The sequence below is a fragment of the Parasteatoda tepidariorum genome, chromosome 7 (genome assembly GCF_982258835.1).
Source record: "Parasteatoda tepidariorum strain Cologne lab strain chromosome 7, Ptep-v5.0, whole genome shotgun sequence".
Taxonomy (NCBI): Eukaryota; Metazoa; Arthropoda; class Arachnida; order Araneae; family Theridiidae; genus Parasteatoda; species Parasteatoda tepidariorum.
This window is the reverse complement of record NC_141761.1, coordinates 99,507,215-99,529,750: the sequence shown is the minus strand read 5'-3', so window position 1 is coordinate 99,529,750 and position 22,536 is coordinate 99,507,215. Positions and strand designations below refer to the sequence as shown.

General features: G+C 29.6%; 1 protein-coding gene across 2 annotated transcripts in view; it reads right to left on the bottom strand.

Annotated features, from left to right (window-relative positions):
• LOC107457341 (sodium/potassium/calcium exchanger 2-like) overlaps window positions 1–22,536 on the bottom strand; it is an 86,269-nt gene that overhangs the window by 19,320 nt on the left and 44,413 nt on the right. The window contains exons 3-4 of one of the 2 annotated variants that reach the window (XM_043042568.3): window positions 1,031–1,133; window positions 268–572 (exon numbers count right to left, since the gene is read on the bottom strand). In XM_043042568.3, coding sequence (XP_042898502.2) covers window positions 268–572; window positions 1,031–1,133 — 408 coding nt within the window. The remainder of the gene's footprint in view (window positions 1–267; window positions 573–1,030; window positions 1,134–22,536) is intronic. The other variant, XM_087168354.1, reaches the window with a different exon arrangement.

The window sequence follows — 22,536 nt, the reverse complement described above, 5'->3', positions numbered from 1 at the left end:
TTATTTTGCACACTGTATATTACCAATTTATGTTTGATTTGTATATTATTGCTTTGTATATTACTGCTTTTGTACACTATGGCTTTTGTATATTATCAATTTATGATATCCAATAAAAGTATATTTGGATTTTTGCTCCTTCCTTAATTTTTTCTACCTGGTTACAAAACCGAAACTGTATATTTTTATTCTCTTATATAAATGAGTGAAAAAGAAAGATAGAAAAAAAAAGGAGAAAGAGAAGAGAAAGAAGAAAAAGAAGCTGACCCAAATTACCCGGACGTTGCTTGTGGGTGACATTTCCACTGGTGGCATCTGGTCATCAGCTGAACTATCACCCCCACCCACATTCGATGGAACGATGTGCATCCCACTTGGAGATTCTACCATAGAAGGGTGGGTTCCATGGGTACAGTCTGGACAATCGGAACAAGCTGGACAAGATATACTGTTTGGAACACCCTTGCCCTGATTTACCCTCATGTTGACTGTTCCATTCGTTTTTTGTGCTTCTAGAAGAACCTTTAAGGAAGCCATTGCATGGAGTTGATTGGCTTTATCGTCCAATTTACCTAGAAAAAATGACGTAGTTTTCAAAATGTAACTATACTTATTTATATTATTATAATTCATATAGTAATAATATAAATCATTTGCATAACTGCCAACTTGTACGATGGTTTAGAAAGAGTTTAAAAAATGGAAGTAAAATAGGAAAGGTTTTTAAAAAATTGGGCAATTTCACTTTTATTTTAAAGCACATATGCTAAACTAATAGCTCTCATTATTCGTATTATATGTGTTTGAATCAGACGTGTGGAGTCGGTTGTCGTAAAACATGACTCCTGACTTTCCTGAGAGCTCGACTTAAACTCCGACTTCTATTTAATTAAAATTTCCAAGAAATCTCAGGAAAGTAGTAGTATTAACTATATGTTTGAACAGTAGCCTGATTATAGTGGTATTGATTTCCTTATGATATATTCTTGGATATTTTCTCACATACGAGAAGTATTTTTTTTTTACTTACCATCATGCATTGGATCAATCGTGTGTATCATAAGTTGTAAAAGACCCGAACGGAATTTACTTCCCGCGTGGAGCATCGGGGTACTCATCTTGCGCTTTGTCATCTAGAAAATAAAAAGAAATACAGATACAGTTATAAAATTCAATAAATTTTTTTTCAAATATAGAAAATAACACAACTGAACATTAATACAAATTTTTTATCTTATATGCTACACTTGCGACTAGGTACACAGCTTGTAGGTTAGAGCAGGCCATACAGTTCGCTTTTGTTTTTAACAAACATTTGTAAAATATTTTTTTTAGTTGATAATAGATAAATTTGAAAGGAAATACAACTTTTGTGCGATTTTCTTTGCGACAATATTTATTCAAACTCTTTTACAGCTGTAGTTTAAGTATGGTAATGAAACTTACTGTGGTATTATTCAGTTTAAAAATTGGAAAAGGGAAAAATCAAAGTAGATAAACTTAAATCTTTTGTTTTTAAAGAATATAAGCAGTTACTGATATGAAATTAATTGAAATTAGAATAGTGTGTTATGAACAAAATCACTTAATGCTTGTATGTATAATATGCAATGAAAAAAATTATTTCAGTTGAAAATGTGTTCATTGCATTTTTCACTCTTTTAATTATTAAAGAAATAGATTTTTACCATAAAGATGTATTGCTGTTGCAATATTTTCTTCGTATCTATATGCTATAAATGTTATAATGGAAAAAAAGTTTGAACATTTCGTAAATGCGCGAAACAACGTAAATAGAAAGATTTATGAAAAATATGTTGTGCTGAAGAATATAAATCTACATAACAACATAAGCTCAAATATTTAAGTTAAACAAGTTCAAGCTGAAGTAAATAAATCTGCGTAACAACATAAATACAAAGATTTGAGTAAAAAAAAATTAGATTTAGGAATACGAATCTGAGTAACAGTATAAATACAGTAATTTGCAAAAACTTTTTATGCTGAAGAATATAAGTCTATTTTACAATAATTGGATAAAGAATATGCAATTTTTTTTTACTAAAGAACGTATTTTATTTTCGATCTACGCAAAAGCAAAGATTTGAAAAAGTAAAGTTTTGTATGTGCAAAAAACGTTGAGAAAGAAACGAGCTCAAAATGTTTTTGTAAAGAAAGTTTAATAATATTCACAAAGTTTAACAGATTCAACCCAGATAAGATAAAAATAATCACGTGGTTTTCTCTGATAATTATCTTCTTCAAGGTACCGTAAAAACATCTTTCCATAGTATCTATATTAAAACTGCACAATATTGACGTAGCCTTAATAGATATTAAATATGCATGTTAATATATTACATTATACCTGTATTACTATACTTGGTACTTATTTAAACGGCACAAATTGCCATATTACCAGTAGTGACTGTAACCAAAATTAATTAAGCAACATTGGCATCAATGATAGAATGGCGATTTTTTGCAGTTCTTCTTAAAGAATTACTACCATTTCCCCACTTATTTACCTTTATAGCACATAGCTTTTTTTTTATTTCAAATAAAACCTATTACCAAAATTAAGTGAATATTATTGGCGTAAAAAATTGTAAGGCGTTTTTTTAATGTTCTTTTCGATACGAAATTTCAACCAATTCTCCCTTATTTTTACTTTCTAGAACATAGTTTATTTGTCATAGCTTTTTTTCAAGTATTGCCCATTATTAGCATCAATTAAGTATCATTGACGTTAATAATAGTTTAGCGACTTCCTTACGTCAAGCGAATTACACGTATTAGTATTCTTTTTTAATTTCGATTTTCAGTAATTTACTTTATTTTTGTTTCAAATGCTGCTGATTTTGAATTATTTAGTTTCACATCTTCTCTAAGCATAACTGCAAACAAAATAAGCTAGTGGTTTCAGATAACTTTGGAAATAATAATTTGCTGTCATTGTCCACCTATGCTACCACGTGCATAATTATCATTGAATTTATTGGACGTAACAAATAGAAAACAATTAAATTTTAAAGAACTTGCAATAAACTCTTTTTTTTTTAATGAGAATCTATAAGCTAATAAGCGTTACTGATATTTCTTCAAAATATTTGAAAAAAGAGAGCAAAATCAGAATCCCCTACAGCAGTGTTTCTCAACCTTTTTTGTGCCATGTCCCACCTAAGCCTTTCTAAAATTCTTATGCCCCCCTATGTAACATATACATAATTTTTAATGTTAAAAAACTGAATTGTTCACTTAAGAAACTTATATGACAGGTTATAGGAAAAAATCACTTGGAAATAGATAACGAAACACAGTAAGTAAATTTTGAAAACATATAATGAAAAACTAAAATTCAAATTCGAAATAATTTTAATAAAGATTTTTCTGTAATAATTTAATATTTAAATTTAGTGAGATCCTTGAGCCTGATGCTTGCTGCACAGAGATTTTATGTTAGGTTCCAATTTGGTTAGCTTCAGTCTCAAGTCTCCCCGCTATCCAGACGATTTCTATTTTTACCAGTAAATAATTTACAGCATAAGTCCAAATATGAAGATGGAAGTGGTAAAATTAGTTTTCTTGCACATTTGAAGAGACGCTCACATTTGGCATTAGCTTTAATAGCATTGATACACTTTATTACTGAATGTAGTACTTCATTTAGAACAGGCAAGATGTTCTTAGCTACCAAGTTTTCCCTATGAATAACACAATGCACAAGAATCATTTCTAGATTGTCATCTTTCATCAATTTTAAGCAAAAAATTTTCTTGCCCATCATATTAGGAACACCATCTGCAGCACAAGATGTTATATTTTTCATTGGTATATTATTGACATCTAAGTAGTTTTTTAGCTTATTGTATAAATCTTTGGAGGTAGTGGTGCTTTCTAATTTTTAACAGAACAACATTTCTTTTTCAAAATGCCCTTTATCAATATATCTTACGTAAGTTATCAATACTGCCATGCACTGTCTATCAAAGTTGATTCATACATTTGCACTGAGAATTTTCTTGTTTTCAACAAGTTGTTTTTCAATATCTTCACTCATTTCGTCTGTTCTTCAGATTCGAACAACTGCATTGTTGAGCGAGATTTTAAAGCGTCCGGGGGTCCACGCGGAGCCTGCCGTCTGCCACAGGGAAGTTAACTTGACGCCGCCAAAAACCCAGTTGATATTTTGATCTCGCCAAACGAATTTATAATATTTATTGGCCGCAATTATTTAAGAATTTGCTTTTTTCTTTCAATTTTGCCACCATTGCACTTAAATGGACCAGAGCAAAAGGATGAAACTCGTGTCGAGTCCATTTTCGAATTGCCCCCCTTAACAATCAAAATGCCCCCAAGTGGGGCGTGGGCCCCACGTTCTTAAATACTGCTCTAAAATGTTATTTTCATCAATGGCCATTTTTTAAATGTATTTTCCGAAAAACGAAACTGAAATTTTTGAATTTCGGGATAGGGATTTCCTCTCCAACCAACTGTTCAAATTTCAGGATAAGAGAAAAATTAACTCTGGGAGTTATAAGAGAGGCACGCAGATACAAAAACTATTCATTACATAATTAATATTAGTTCTATACTCCTTCTTCGTAAGGGGTGAAAAAAAATAATCTATCAATAAATCAGTACTGAGCAATACTACGAAATCATACAATATACTGAAATATGTATACCAACATAATTAATAATGCTAAAAAAAATCCAATTTTTTAAAATTTATTTATAAAGATTATTTTTTTTGTCCTTGCCGGTGGTTTTGCGTTATCAGATTAAGCAAAGCACGCATTTAGTAGTTCATTCCATCTAATTAACGGTTAGTTGTATTCAGTATCGTTCGGAGTGATATTAATGCTCAAGACCAACTCGTGATGGTCAAATTTAATCATAATTAAGAAATTTCCACTGGTACTTCCAAGGCCCGTAAAATTTTTTTCTCCACATTATCTGCATTAAAATTCTGCAGTATTAATACTAATTTAATAGGTATCAAATATATTAATGTCCCCTACATAAGTATGCTTGGAACTGATAAAACTGCACCAATTATCGTAACACCCAAATTGCCTTTTCTCAAAATTAAGCATCAATGGAGTCAATAATAGTATGGTGATTTTTTATGTTCCTTCTGAACTAATTGGTGCTATTTCTAAATTAATTTTGCTTTTCATTATGAAGCTAATTTTTTTATTATTTCGAATTGTACCTATTACCAAAATTAATTAAGCATCACTGGCACGGAATTTTTTTTAACGTTTTACTTAAACGATTTAGAACCATTTCCCCATTAATTTTTCCTTTTAGTACACAGCTTATAGTTATATTTCAATTCGTACCAATGATAAAAAATAATTAAGCGTAATTAGCGTCAAAAATAGTATGACGAATTTCTGCTTTTTTCCTAAAAGAATTAGTGTCTTTTACTGCTATTACTGCTTTTTAGTATGTAGTTTGTTTTGTTATAGTTAGTACCTATTACCATAATTAATTAAGCATCATATGTATTAATAATACTATGCCGATTTACTCGATTTACAACGAACTTCTATATGAATTAGTATAATTTCACCATTAATTTGTCTATATACTATTTATAAAAAGTTTTTATAAAAAGAAATTTGAGTAAATCAAGCGATAGCATTCTAAATCTTTAGAAGAAAAAAAAAACAATGGTGAAAAAATACAATTTAGTTTGAAACAAAGTTGGATCACTTTTGTTTCTTTACATTTCAAGCTGCGATATTGATCGTATCGTGAAAAGTAACGTGAATTTTAAGAATCAATAATATCGCAAAAAAAATACTTGTAATATAACAAACATTTCTATAAAAAGAAGTTATAAATAAAATGGTTTTTCATTTCATATAAACAAAAACATTAATTATTTTTTGATGATCCAAAAAACAAGACTGCTTAAGATCAATGTTTCAATATAAACTGAAGAATATTGATTTATACATGCATTGAATACAAAAGCAAAGTAACGATAGGTCAGACTTCTAATGATTACAACTTCTATGGTAAATGCATTTTAAAATTTGAAGTCTTAGGTAGAGTAGAAAGTACAATTTTTACAAGCGAAATGTTGTTCGAATTGAAAAATATATTACGCTCTCTTCAATATTATATAAATTTAAAAATATATTGTCTGAAGTAAAATTTAACGCTGATTTGAAAATATAATTTTAGATAGTTTTGTTACGTAGGTTGAAATTAAATATTGCCTGATAAAAATGAAATGAAGATTTAAAAAATATTTTTCGGTATAAAATGTTATGTAGATTGAAAAATATACCGACAGATATACAATGTAATGTATTTAAAATTTAATAAATTTTCTTTATATTTGAAAAATGTACACTGACGAAAAAAAAATTCCAACACTAAGACGGAGGAGTTGTGATAGATAAATTAAATTTGGTAGGCTTGTTTATAGAACTAAAAAATGCTCTCCTTTCAAATTTCGCACTTGTCGCATAAGCAAAAAATAGTGAACATGCAAATCGGCGTTAACATGCAAATCGAGCTTGCTTTATTTAAGTGTTCTACAGTTCGTAAGCTTTATTTTTCGTTAAATTTTGACAGAGCGAGTTCATCAAGAATGCCTTCGACGGTTATGAGCGAATTCGACTCGCAATCGTGCTTCATAATGCGCGCAAACGAGTTCCGCTAGGGAGCAAGATTTTTACCGTAATGGTTAGTAACGAGCACTACTCGCGTAGTGAAAATTTTCCCCAATGCTCGCTGACGAGTTGAGCTCGTTCGCCATTATTATTCTGCATTGATAATGTTAAAAACGAATCTTACTCACGAAAAGTAGTTAGTTATTACTCGTTATACGTTTTTTTAGGGTGTTTATTGTAAAGTAAAATGGCTGAAAAGCGAAAGTTAGATAATTACGATTGTGATACACAGTATTTAGGTAATTACTGTATTTAAATGCTTAAGCTATATTTAAATGCTTAAAGTTTTATTTTTGTGTTGTATTTATTTAAAGTTGTATTTATTTAGTCCTCTCAATTTAATATTAGTCTTATATTTATAATTAACTATTATTTATATAATTGATCATAATCATTTATAATTTACTATTAATAATTATCATTTATTAAATATTTTAAAGCAAGTAAAAACTGTTATTTATGTACTACAAGTACTTTAAGAAATTTTTAAAACGCGTGAGGCGAGCTATCTACGGCATCGCCAAAGAAGGGTGACATTTTCGGAAGAACGGCGGGGGACAACAGCTGCCATTTTCGACTACTGTTTGCTGGTAATACTGCGCGAATTAAGAAAAACTGCTCATTTCCCTAACCGTCAAAGGGTTACGAAGACGAAGAAGCCATTATCAACAGCTCACTCACTTTGAACGTGGTCGTGTAATAGGGCTGCGAGAAGGTGTATTTTTATTCCGCGATGTTGCAGAAAGTCTGGAGAGAAATGTATCCATTGTGCAGGACACTGAAATGGACACTTTTCATTTGTTGAAGGGGAGGAAATATTGTGGTGTCAACTCTGGGACTCGAATCGTCGTTTTGTCGGTCATGAGATTGACAGATTAGCCCTCACGGCTATATTATGTACCCAGATACAAGGAACTAAGTGGCTTTACTAGGTGGGCCTAGTTGGTGCTATAAAATTCTGGTTATTTAACCGTATTAGGTGAAAGTATTTAAAAAGCATTTTTTCTCACAATTAACAGTTTGAATACCATCTTATTTATGGTTAGTTGACTGTTTTGTTTGAATATGGTAAAATAACAATGAAATCGATTGTTATTAAACATTTTTCTGAGAAACTACTGACAGTTTATTGAAGAAAGCATCGTGAAAGTATTTAAATAAATAAATAAAAAACTATTGTTTGAAGGGGGAAAAATCATTTTTTTAATAAATACAAACATACCCGAATCATGCGCAGACTCTAATGTAAGTTTTGCTCTTAAGAAAATATTCTGAAATAGTTCATAAAGTTTGGCTTTTTTTACACTGGTTGATTCTTATAATGAATTAAATTTTTCATTACATTAAAAATAATGAGCGTTTATTTTTCAAAATAACTCATAAAAGATGTAAGATCATTTTTTATTCCTTTTGTATGATAAAATAATATTAAAAAAAATTCGAATATAAATTTGTGAAAAAATTTGGGATTATTTTTTAAATTTTTGTTTCATTTTATTTACGTATTTATTTTATTAATTTTGCTTCCAAACTGCAAGATTACAAAATAACAAGCATGCAAAACTTGACCTTCAGTTCCAAGCTCTCTCTCTCTCGATCAGGAGAGGATAGTTATATATTTTTTTTCTGGTGAAGAAAGTTCAGGAATGAATGGCATTCCCAACTTTGTTTCATTAGGTGAAAATTAATTGTTTGGCATTTCTAAATGACTATTATGCGGTAGACATTTTTCTAAATTAGAGTTTTTTTTACAGCAAAAGGGTATTCTTTTCCATGGCGGTCATAACATCAAGATTAAAGTCTCAGGTTTCATACCAACCGGCATCCAAGAACATTTATCTCGCGCTATTTCTACATTGATGACCACTGACAATGAGTACGCAATTTTCTTACTACTCGATAGATGGCAGCACCACTTTATTTCGTCCCGGTCATTTTAATCCGACAAATAATCCTCTAAACGATTCTCAAACGACATTAAGGTCTGACCTGAAGATAATGTTTGTGAACATAAGGTTAATTTATGGTCAAAAGTCATATACGCTGCTGGATAATTGCTAAGGAACAATTGATTTATGCAAAATAACGTTCTTGACAACTGACCAATAACAGTAAAATGAATTGTAGGGGGTGTAGTAGAATAGTACCCGTCATCTGTATGAAAGGCAGTGCACACTATCTCTTTATTCATCCGAAAATTCATAATGTTAGGTGTTTGACCAAAGTTGTTTAACTTATTTATGTGAAATTCAGTGTGGTGTTGCAATAATTAATTGCAAAATGTTAGCAATATATCTATCATTTAAGTTCTTGTGATCGGGGACAAGCAGTTAAGGCCTGGTTTCTTAGGACAGGTCGGCGTTATAAAACGTCAGCTTGAACGACGATTGACGATCGAATTAACTGCAGTTGGATTACAACGTAACGTTAACGACCGAAGCAATGGCGGACAACATCCAACAGAGCATAGAAATCAGCCGAGATTTTGATTTCAACATTAAACATAGCTTCTTCATTTAGCCAAGCTATAATATGTTTTTTCTTGGACAAAGTCATTATTTGTTCTCTAAAGCACTAGTCGACAATAACAAAATCAATACAAATTCAAAATAAGTATTTGTTTACGTTATTACCGCATGCGCAATGCGAGATAATGTCTGCGTTGAACCGACTGCTCACGCTGAGCTAACAAAACAGTATTTTGTTGGCGTCAGCGGCACGTCAACTTCCCGCTGACGCCCAGAGAGTGCTTGTCTTAAGAAACCAGGCCTTTAGACGACAGGAAGTAGGTCAAAATATCATCACTAAAGTCGCAGTATCGAGAGTGTAAAAAAGTGTCATCTCGTTATTAAAAAAGACTGCTGAAGGTGGATAGCATGCCGGTAGTCATTGTAGGAGCAAAACACCTCAAGAGTCACTGTATGTATACCCAGTATCGAAAAGAAATAAAAATGTCATTTCTATGCAGATAGCTGTAGTTCTAGCAACCACTTCAATCTTCTTTATTTTTAATTTGATTAATTTTCGATAGGTCGATATCCGATCTATATTGCATAATAATAAATGCATATTGTCGCTACTAAGTATGTATTTAGTTTCATTTAATCAATCACCGTCTATTATTAATTATTCCGAAAAATGTAGCTGTTGCTTAGCAATTGTCAAACAGTGTATTTCAAGAGTAAAAACTTAGGGTAGACCTGTATTTTTATGGTCATGATAACTTTATTTGTGTACATTTACTGTTACATTAAGCAACTGGAACACTTTTTTTCCTATATCTAACCGTAATCGAGAGGTGAAATGTTTTAGTTTCTAAGTGTTAGTTTGCTTGTAATACCTAGTCGCCGCTAGGAATCCAACCCGGTCCAGCTGCTTGTGAAGCATACTAACTAGATATTGCTAATGGATTTATAATCAAATAACAAAATGTCGGTGAATGTGCAAAGACGACACACGTGCGAAGAAACAGTTACGTAAAATATTTGGAATACAGAGTTTCGTCGATAACTACTGGATTTTTCGATGTAATTTACTATCGAAAATAGTGAAATATTGCTCAAAGATTGCTGATCGTAAAAAATGATATTTTTATTGCTGATATTAAGAAAGACAAAACTGTTTCAATATTTAACGCAAACTACTATACGAAATAAAAGCAGTAACTTTTTATTCTTCGAGTATTGTGAAAAATCTTATCTCTGATTCTATCACGGTCTGATGTATTGCCAAACGGAAGTAAAAATTTAGAAAAACATCTGAAATATTTCCCGGCTTTCCTTCTGAAAACAAGAAGGTAAAAAGGAATTGTTGGAAAAAGATAAGTGGCATATTTATAACCTTCATAACAGCTTTCTACGTGATTCGAAACTGAGTATACAATCGACTGTACCTTTGGTAATTTGCCAGAGAGCGGTTTTAATGGTGTCGATACATGCTCTTGGGTCATGTAAAGGGTACGATTAATCGATATTACATATTTTTAGTTCCTTTTTTTGTAAGAAAATGTCGAAAGAATAAAATATTTTTCTTCATTGAAAGTTTCCTTCGCGAAAATTTTTCGTAATTTATATTTTTTATTGATTTCTCTTAATTTGTTTTTGAAATTCGTGATAATAAAGGAATGATGTGTTTTAACATTAAATCAATACTTCAGTCAAATAATATGCTTGAACAAACATCCCTGATAGAAGTGTAGAGTTGATTTTAATGTCAGGAACAACATTTATCACAGTGCTCAATAAGGTTCATTAATTATTAGCAAGTAAACCATGCAAGCTTGAAACAATGTTAAGTTAAATAATACTATTATAGGCCCTCTAAGGTTCACATTAAGCTTGCATAAAAATTCTTTTACGTCGAGATTGAATTTGTCTTTACAAAGAAAGACTAGAAAAACGCTTTGAAATCAAGGATGAATCATTTTTTTTTTTTTTTTTTGGAAATCAAGACCATGAAGCGTTCTCAAGCCGAGGCTAAATTCACCTTCTCAAGGTTTATTTAGGATTTTATGATCATTAACGTTTATTAGCACTGGCATTTTTAAACTTTCTTTTTCCTTTTTAAAATGAAGGTTGGTCTTATCATTAAGTTTTAATAGAAACAAAATGTTGCATTTAAGAGCCTAGATAAAGCTAGAATAAAAGAAAAAAGCAAAAACAAGAATAAAAGCTATAAAATGAGATTATTATTATTATTATTTTTTTAAATTTTTTTCACTCTTTTATATTGATCTATAAACTAACAAGCTTGGGTACTAACACTTCTATTGAGTTTTGTAAAAAAAGGATTAAATAGTCAACTGTTTTTGACAACCACATAAAAAGGAAAAATACATCGTTTACTGTAAGGTTGTCTGCTACTTGTGATGTGATGGGTAGTAGTTATTTTCTCTCATATACTCTATTTTATTATAAGATAATTTATAATAGGTTATTATTCACATCCTATTTTTATCATAAATATGATAATGAGCATATGATGACCTAAATATGAATTATCCTGGCATAAGTATGCATCATGATGACTTAAATACTCATCGTTATGACGTTAGTATGCTTCATGTATGATGGCATCATCATGCATAATAGCATAATTATGTACCATGATGAAATAAAAGTATCAAGATAACATATGCATGAATCATGGTGATTTAAGTATGCTTGGGAAATTCACTCTGAAATGTATCATTGTTTAAATTGTAAATAATTTATCGATTACCTGCTTTTCGAACAATCTTGTCAAGTATCATCATAATTATTTTATAAATAATGCAAATAATCTTGTTTGAACACAAACTTACTCAAAATACATTAAAATCTTAACAAATTAAAACATTCATTTCTGATATAGCTTTTTATAGACGTAATGCAGTTTGATTCATTATTAAAAAACGGTCCGGTTCCATAAAAATCTTCAAAATCTGTCACCATCCGTAAAAACGTTCCCCCCCCCCCAATAGAATAACTGAAATGACTATAAATCGAATGATTTATGACATAAAAGTTTAAAAGTCAAAGTTATGTATTCAAAAATTGCAATATATTTATTTCTTACGACAAATTATTTGTTTTCATGACAAAAAACTCATTCATTTTTATTTCAAGTAACACACAAATATCTTACCCTTTCCCTGAATATAGGGCAGACAACATCGAGCTTAACACTTACATAACAAATATTAACATAAATAAGCGTTTTAAACTACAGCACAAACTACCAGTATCAACTTCAAAATTTATTCAACAACAATGTTTCGAGAAATGTTGCCAGATTTATTTCATGCAAATTTTATATCTGCAATATGAATACACTTTAGTACATAAATCTAATATACACTCTCAAATTTTGTAAATATATGTCGCCTCAACTGGATATTTATTAATATGTAATTCACAAACTAACTAATCCTTGAAAACAAATACTTACAAGTATTGGGAAAAATTCTTTCTAAAATAAAATGTTTCACAAATATATCACAGCCTAATTCTTCTCGTCACAAACAATAATTATACGTCACGATTGCTATATATTTTACAGATCAAAAGTTTTTCCAATAAAAATACCTGTTCTTTTAAAAATTGTTATTTTTGTTGATGAGAAGGAACGACACCCATTCTTTGGTTATCATTAAGCATTCATTATTATGTGAAAAGAGAACATGCAAAAGTATCAGTCACAGTTACAATAAATCAATACCTGTTACCAATAAAGACTGAGAAAGTTGCGTGTCGTAAACATTAAATGAATAGGAAGTAGTGTCTTTTTTCTTTGATGTTTATGTGAATAGGAATCACGTAATTGACTTTATTCATATATTCTTATCGTTATTCAGTTTATTTGCGTAAGATTCTATTTTTTCTGCTTGTTTGCAGTGTTATTTATTGCCTCATATATTAAATTGATAATAAGTCTTTGACTATACAGAAACAATGTCAATGTCTAGGTAATAAATAAGAAATTTTGATCGTAGTCAATTAGTAGAAAAAAAATTGAAAGTATATAGACATTAATTTGCCCAAAATTTACTGATTTTTCATAAAAAAACAGTTATAATATTGGGCGAAATTATAATAATTAAAAAGGCGAAAATAAGTAAGCAATCCTTTTTTAAGTTTGAGAAGAAGAAAAATTATTTAAGGAAAAAAAGTTTTTTATTTTTTATTTTGCATAAATAATCGAATAAAGTATTGAAGAACAAATATTCTTCTTTTTTCCCGTCGATTATGTGAAGAATCACGTAATTAATTGTATTTAATTATCGTCTTGTCGTTATTCATTTTATTTCGTGTCATTCAATTTTTCGTAGTAACATATTATTTATACCTATATGCTTTAAGTAAAAATATATATAACCAACTATAGATGAAAAATTTCAAGGTAAAGTGACAAATTTTGATTGTAGCCAATATATACTAAAAACAATACTAAAAATAATAAATATACTAAAATTAATACTAAAACACAATGGAAAATACATCTAAATTAATTTATCCCAAATTGATTAATTTTTCAGACCAGGGTGTTTAGAAAAAGGATAGAAGAAAAATGAAAGATAAACAAATGAATGAACAAAAAAAATTATTGACAAACAAAAAAAAATATTGTAAGGCAGAATTTGAATTATTTTGTTATGCTTAAAGATACGTGATAAATTTTGATTGTAGTCAATAACTAAGGAGAAAAAATGAAAATATATTTAAAATAATTTATCCAAAATTGATTAATTTTTCAGACCATGGCGTTTGGAAAAAAGATAAAAGAAAAATTTAAAATAAATAAATGAATGAACAAAAACATTATTGACAAACCAAAATAAAATTATTGTAAGTTGAATTTTAATTATTTTGCTATGCTTAACAAAATACGTGATAAATTTTGATTGCAGAGATGAAAAAATTTAAAACATATATCTAAAATAATTTATCCAAAATTGATTGATTTTTCAGCCAATGGTGTTTAGAAGAAGGGTAAAATAAAAATAAAAATAAATGAATGAATAAACAAAAAAGTTATTGTTCGACAGAACAGATAATAGTCAGTAAAATAAGAATTATTTTGTTATACTTAGCAGGAAATGTGATAGATTTTGAGTGGTCAATAAATGTTGATAACAAAATTGAAAATATATCTAAAATAATTTATCCAAAACTGATGAAATTTTTAGACAATAGTTAAAGGAAAAATAAAAATAAATGAATGAATAAAGGAGAAAATTATTAATGAACAGAAATAGATAATCGGGAGTAAAATTTGAATTATTTTGTTATGTTTAGTTTGTTTGTTATGTTTAAAACTTATCACATGTGTTAAATTTTGATCGCATATGAAAATGGAAAAAAATTGAAAATGTCTAAAATAATTAATTCGAAATTGATTAATATTTAGGACGATAGTGTTTAGAAAAGGGTAAAGGAAAAATGAAAATTAAATGAATAAACAAATTTTATTAAATGAATTAAATGAAAGGTTTATGAAAATGAATAAACAAAAAAATTTCGATAAACAAAAAGAATATTAATAATTATGAGTAAAATTAGAATTATTTTGTTATGCTTAGCAAGACATGTGATGAGTGTTGATTGCAGTCAATAAACCATGAGAAAAAGTGAAAATGTATCTAAAATAATTTATCCAAAATTATATAATTAATCAGCCAGTAGTGCTCAGAAAAAGAGTAAAGGAAAAGCAAAACAAACGAATGAATAAACAAAAAAGTTATTGATAAACAGAAAAAGATAATTGTGAGTAGAATAGGATTTTTTATGCTCAGTAAGACATGTGTCTTACTCACTTAGTCACTTACTCACTCAGTAAGACTTGCTGAGCAACAGTCGAATTTAAATATCACGATTTATCATCTGACAATGTCTATTTTTACATTTTTCTAAAAATCAATTCATTTATATTGCATTAGTTTTACATTGTATTATATTTTTATAACCAAACCGAAGAAAAAAAAATTTTAAACATTTTTATAATTATAAATTTAAAAGAATCATTAAGTAATAATAAAAATTTAATAATAGATTTCCTGAATGTGTAAGCTCCCTCTAGGCATATTGATATTTATCACTATATTATTGTATTCAACAATTATTGTTCTCAGTAGTTATTGCGGTATTATTGTATTCGATAAATATAGTTGAGGGCAATGATCACATCATGATCTTTTTTTTAATATTTGCCGTTGTTCTGTAATGCCGTTGGCATCAATTCCCACTGGTGACTTCAGGCCCATAACATTTGACAGATGGGCACCTTTCAAGTTACGACAATGCTAATCGTATTGTTAATGTCATATCATTTATACATAAATTCTGCTGCACTAACCTCTATGACTCCTTAGTCAATATTTGGCAACTACTTTTTCTGATGCTAAATGTAGTCGAAACTTCACCATGTATAAAATAAGTACTATGCAGTAATAATTATATTTATAATAGAATGTAGATACTTACAACGTACGAAGCACAAAAGTAAAATAATGACCCTGAATAACTTTCGATCTAATGATCAGGTTTTTAGCACTAGGACTCAATCTTAATGGTTAGAGGGAGAGATCTCTAATATGCAAATTAGTTAGTGCTGACAATATTTTAGGTCACGAAATCAGACACGTAAACGTACTTTCTCTGAATAAACGTACCCTTTTTTCAACGGATTACGATTTTTGACCACTCAAAATATAGGGATTAGCTGCGATCTCGGACATACGGTCCTAATAGTCAGGAGAGATGTCGAAAGTTTAGTTAACCGTTCTGCCAGTGAAAAGACGTATTTTAACTTGCAGTCTTCTTCGCATAGCAAAACCAATTTTTCCATGTACTTCGATAGAGAAATCGTGTATAGGGGAGAAACGTTCTCCCAATTTTGCCCTTTTGCCAATCCGCTAGAGGAATAAAAAGCCAGATATTTAATATTCGATTTCTCAGGAGCTGTTCGACTGATTTCGTTCATATTTTGAATTTTGCCATTTAAAATAATGCGACTAACAAATTTCCTCCTTGACGAACTCATATAACAGAGAAATTTTAACAAAATATTCAGAAAAATGCATCATTATAAAAATTGCACAAAAGCACATACGTGAGCAATGTATACAGTTGTATTTAAGACACAAAAAAAATCGCAACTTTCGTCCATAAATACTTCACGCATTTCGTGCAAGGCGACATTCATGTGAAAGTTTAAATAAAATTAAAAACCAAAAGCGTACTTTCAGGTATAAATCTTTGGTATAAAATATCGAAATTCACGACACGTATTTCATCTACGTGTCAGGATTGTGCGATACTTATGTGTAGTAACAAAAGTTTCATATCACGTAAATAGGTAGATTTCTTCCGCCTTTAAGAGTGTGAATCAGGGACACGTTTCTTTAGACAAGCATTTTATGATTTGATAGATATACAAAGTTGGCAGCAAGAATATAGTTTTCATTTTATGAAGATGGAAGGATATATTTTTATATTTTTCTAAAACATAGGGGAGTGTTTCCTTACATAATCCTCCTGTAAAATTAAGATAAGAACGTAACAATTATTATGATGATCCATATTAGTATAGTTAATGTACGTATCTATAGGAAATAAAAACAGCCTGTATTTTTATAAGAAGCAGGGGAATGGTTCCTTACATAATCCTCATATAAAATTAAGAAAAGAACATAACAATTATTATGATGATCCGTATTAGTATAAATAATGTACGTATATATAGGGAATAAAAACAACTAATATTGCTAGAATCGTCAGTTTTTTATTGTTTTATAGGCTTGGGTATATTTTTAGATGTGACAACTAACAACCTTGTTAAAAAGGTTACTTTAGCATGTATAGAGGGTACCAAAAAAAAAAGAGGAAGACATGGTAGAGGCAAATCTCAAGACATTAAAAGTCAATCGTTGGTGGAACATAGCTTCAGATCAGTTCCGTTGTAGGAAGCTTATTGAGATGACTGGTGTCTATAAAGATCTGTAGGGCAGATGAAGATGAAGAATGCACAGTGCACAAAAAAAATGGACCCCCTGAATAACTTACAAAAAATTATAAATCTTAACTAAAATTTATATTTTCCATGGAATTATCTTTGGATAAACGATTTTTATAGTTGTATGCAAAACATTTTCAATTCACTTAAAAATTTCTCCAGATATGACGAAATACGCAAAAAGTAAAATTAACATTGAGGGGTCCGAACGTTGGATCGTTCTCCTGACCAAACTATGGAAACCATATTTCCCAGATTGTGGCTACTTCTTATATTTTGGGGGTTAGAAATCCGAATCCGTTGGGAAGAAAGGTAAGTTTATTTAGAGCAAGTGCATTTTTGAGTCTGATTTCGTAATTTAAAATATCGTCTGAGCTAATCAATTAACATTTTTGTGTCACCCCCTCAAGCCATTAAAATTGAGTACTAAAGCATGAAGATCCGATCATTAGATCAAAAGTTATTCAGGGTGGACCATTTTTTATTTCGAGCTATGAACAAACGGCCGGTTTTAGTTATAGGAGATCATTGACCAGATCTGAAAACAATAAAAGCAAAGAAACGTTATCTCGAAAATAAATAAAAATGTTAACAAAATTGGGAAATTTATAAAAGGTGACCTAAAAGGAGAAAGTAACAAGATTGTACCAAAACATAATAGATATGCAAACATTAATTATTATAACCATGGTTCACGATTACATGTATACAATTTTATGACAAAAAATGATGTTTCATTTCATCAAAATATACTAAGTAACTAACTGAAAATCTCAACCAAGAAATGTACCGCGCCCGCACTACAACCAAAAGAAGGCTTTTGATTTTTCACAGTCATCTTCACGCAGCTTTTACGTGTTTTATAGATAGTTTCATAGATTATTTTCTTGGATGGATATGTCACTGTGAATAACCGAAATTAGTGGTTGTTGACTTCCACTGGTGAATGTTGACAATCATATAGCCGCTTTGCTAAATGTCCGAAATATATACTAGGTCTAGTTAAGTGCCACTGTTCGGTATACATTTGTCCGGTATGCCCTGCATCAATGGCTTTTCAAGGTTCAGTGCCACTGCCCGGTATGTTCTACATCAATGTTTTTTAAGGTCAAGTGCCACTGGCAAGTTTGCTGTTAACCGCTACTCCGAATACTGATGTTTCTCCTAAGCTATCCTCAGCAGTTATTAAAATATAGAATAAATATAATAATATCAACGAATAAATTAATATCAAATTAGATATAACAAAGACATTCAATAGAGCAACTATGAGGTGATTGTTGACATTCAAAGGGAGAAAGTCGACATTCTCTTGATTTTGTTCATTCACGGTAACATATACACTATCTCTTTCTGCTACAATAGAAGCGTCACATATTAGAGAACTATTGTCAATTAGGTACCTTTTTCCATGTATACTGGGTGAGACTGAACAAGACGGAAAAACTTAACTGGGTGACAGAATGCATGTACGCGAGCAATATTCGTCATAGAATATATGATCACATTTAAATAAAGAATTAACACCAGAATGGATAAAGATGCTTCAGAAAACTTTTTATTCACTGGAATATGATCAATATAGAAATCGCTCAAAAGAAAAACAATGTAAATGATGTACACGATTGATGCTTAAAAAAATTGCTCAAAAGATCTTCCGCCAGCTGCAATGCAGGCTTCCCGCCTGTGACGTAATTAGAACCGTTCATTTGTGACAACAGCAAGTAATTTCTTTGATCATTTCTTCGAGCAATTCTTTGTACATCATTTACCTTCGTTTTCTTTCGAGCAATTTCTATATCAATCATATTCCAGTGAATAAAAAGCCTTTATCTTTTCCTATTCTTGCGTTAATTTTTTAAATGCGACAGTAGAAAACTACCCTTTAGCATCTTACTGCTTGTGTTCTGATCATACATTCTATAAAGAATATTGTTCGTGTACATACGTCCTATCACCTAGTAAAGCTCTGCGTCTTGTTCAGCTCACCCTGTATAGTTAAGCTGCGCAGGCTTTGTATTAAACATTTTTTTCCTATTACAAATTTTATGGAGAACTACTTTTTATTGTAGCTACTTCTATTTAAAAAAATGGCACTTAAAACCTTCAAATTTCTTTACCTCTTTGCATGACATGTGAGAGCAAAGTAAAAGAGAACCTCCAGGAAAAAAGTTTCATAAATAAATAAATAAATAAATAAATAAATAAATAAATAAATAAATAAATAAATAAAAAGTAAATAAATAAAAATTAAAATGTTTCCTAAAAAGTGATCTTTGAGCTGCATTTCAATGAAATTTAAACGTAACTAATCTTAATATATTATTTTCAACATGATTATTTTAGAGTAATTTTAAATAAGTATTTCTTGAATATTCATCGACAATTATTCAGTTTGCTTTATTTTTTATTGCTTTTTTTTTAAAATTTTTTCCTTCAGAAAACCATAACGTTAGACAAATCTTTAATGAAGTGTTTATAATTTTTTTTCTATAAAACAAAGCGAATGAGAGCAAAACTAGAATATTATTGTCGAATTTTAATTCATGGTTTTCTGCGCGGTACTTCCACATTTTATTGTATTTCTCGTAAGGTTTTATATTGTACTTTTATTTTTTGTTTTTAATTTACAGTTTTCTTCATTTTATTGTAATTTAAATGCAGTTTTTTTTGCATCGTATTCAATCAGTTTTCAACTATGAAACTTTCTGATTTTCTATTACTTCGATCTAGGGCTCCACATTTAAGTTCACACTTAATTGTTATTTTAGTACAGTTTTCAGCACTGTACATGGGCTTCAAATTTTCTATGGCTTATTACATTTTATTTACTTTCTGAATGACTTTTTACATTAAGTCTATACAATTTACTAATAATCCTGCACAATTTTTCAAATTTTATTTTCACAATTAATTGCGATTCTAGTACGGCTTTCTGCATTACGCTTAAACTTCCCTCACAGTTTTTTAAATTTCTCTTCCACGTTTTATTGTACTTTCCATTAAACTGATAATGTACCGTTTTCTAGATACTTTATCAGTAATAGGTTTCATGTTTAGTGCCACGTCATCAACAGGAAAATTGATCTCTAAAACCAATTTATACGAATTTTAATTATGCGATGCATTAACAAAAATATCGATAGTTTGCTATTATATCACAATGTTTTTCCAATTTAACTAATTTATAATATTTTTACATAGGTTAATATTTTCGTTACCCAAATAAAATTTGTTATATCTTACAATAATATCGTATTCATTAATTATCCTAACTCATAATATTTATGAAAATATCTGACTTTTTGATATTACATGTTATCGAAAAGAATAGCGATATTTTGCTAGTCGATATTTGTTGTACTTGATGCACCCATACATAATCGGTCACCAGTTTGAACCAAAATCTGGAGTTATTCTTATATGTCACCGAAGTTAGATTCATAGTCCCTATATTTCGTTGCGTCTTCTATTTTAACGTATTTCCTTAATAGTTTGCATTGTACCTTCATACTTTTTGTACTTTCCGCATGGCTCATTGTGCGGATAAAAAATTGTTGCAACTGGTTACTATTACTTTTTTTTAAGTGTAAGCAGAATAACGATAAATTGGTCTTGAAACAGTAGGACAATACATTAGATTACGTTTAAAATTAATTTCAAAAATTAAACACCTATGATACTATCTCCCTTTTTTGGTTTAAATGTTATCGAAAAGAATAGCTGTATTTTGTAATTCGATATTTATTGTTGTATTTCATATACCCATTTATAGTATCAGTCACCAGTATAAACCAGAATCTGGAGTTATTCTTGTGTGGTACCGGACTTAGATTCATAGTGACTATATATCGTTATTTCTTCATATTATACCGCATTTCCTTAACAGTTTACATTGTACCTTTATACTTTTTGTACTTTTCGCATGGTTCATGGAGCAGAGAAAAAAGTGTTACAACCGGTTACCCTTACTTTTTATAAATGTAAACAGAAAGTCCATAAAATTGTCGTGAAAGAGTAAGGTAACTCATTTGAAAACGTTTAAAATTAATTACAAAAATTAAAATTACAGTAAATGCAACATGTTGTTTCTCAAAAAGATAAGACGATTTCCTCAATAAATACAATAAGTTTTTTAAAAATGTTTCTCCCTCTAGATTAACTTTTTCCAAATCCAACTATCTTGAAAAATATACGGAATATATGTTTTTTGAGTCGTGCATTTCAGTTTGCGTTTTATATTTGAACTAAAGGTTTCCAACGCAACAGACCTTCACCCAAAAAAGAAGAAAGAAAAAGGAAACACAGTGACATAATTCTGCATTTCAAATTTAGGGTTTCCTTAGAGACAAATATTGAAACATAATTTCCATCTAATAGGATTCTAAAGAAAATGAATCTCCCTAAATCTGAAAATAATGAATTTGGCTTCTCGTAATTCAAAGTAGGTTATTTATGCGGCTGAAATAACCTTGCATAAACCTTTTTTCTTAAATTATAGCGACAACATTAGTCTATTTTTTTCCATTTTGTAAAATCTTTCTAAATTATGCTAAATACTTGCCTTACTTTCGTTATTTTCTATCATTATATTTCAAAACTAGAAGTAATAATCATAATCGAAACTAAGTTGCTGCAAAAATAATATTTTTTATGATTACATATAGTGAAGTAAAAATAGGTTTAAATAACATGGAGAAAAAAGTTTTGGTAAAATTATAGTAGTGATACTTTTGGGCAAAATGCGTCATTACCATACACTGGAAATTCTGGCTTTCAAAATTATAATTCTGATTACCAAATATTTAGTAAAAAATGCAAAACTGAAAAGTAAATTAAAAGTAATCATGGCCTTATCTAAGATATCGTAAAATAATTACCAAATTTTATTATATTTACCAAATTTTATCCTCATTACAAAACCTTACCTTATTATATATTTTACCAAATTCATTACCAAAGCGCTTCGGTAAAAAATACCATGCTTTTTAACATTCCCATAAAGCTAGAAACACTGTAAATTTTACTATATTCTGGTAGTTCTGACTATACTTTTTTCTCAGTGCAGGAAATGCAATTAGAAATTCTAAGTTCTATCAAACATAAACTTATTATAATAGTGAGAGAGAGAAAAGCACGCCAATACACAACTTGGGAGCCAACACTTACAAAATTAGGTAATAAGTTGAGCTATCAATTGTATGATTTTGTCTCTTTTTAACAAGTACTATTTTTAGTTCAGTGTGTGTAATTTGAAAAGACAATTTTTACAGTAGAGGATAATTTAAAACCTCATAGAAAAGTAAAATTTCATGACACCTTATGATTGATATCTGAACTTTTCCGAAGT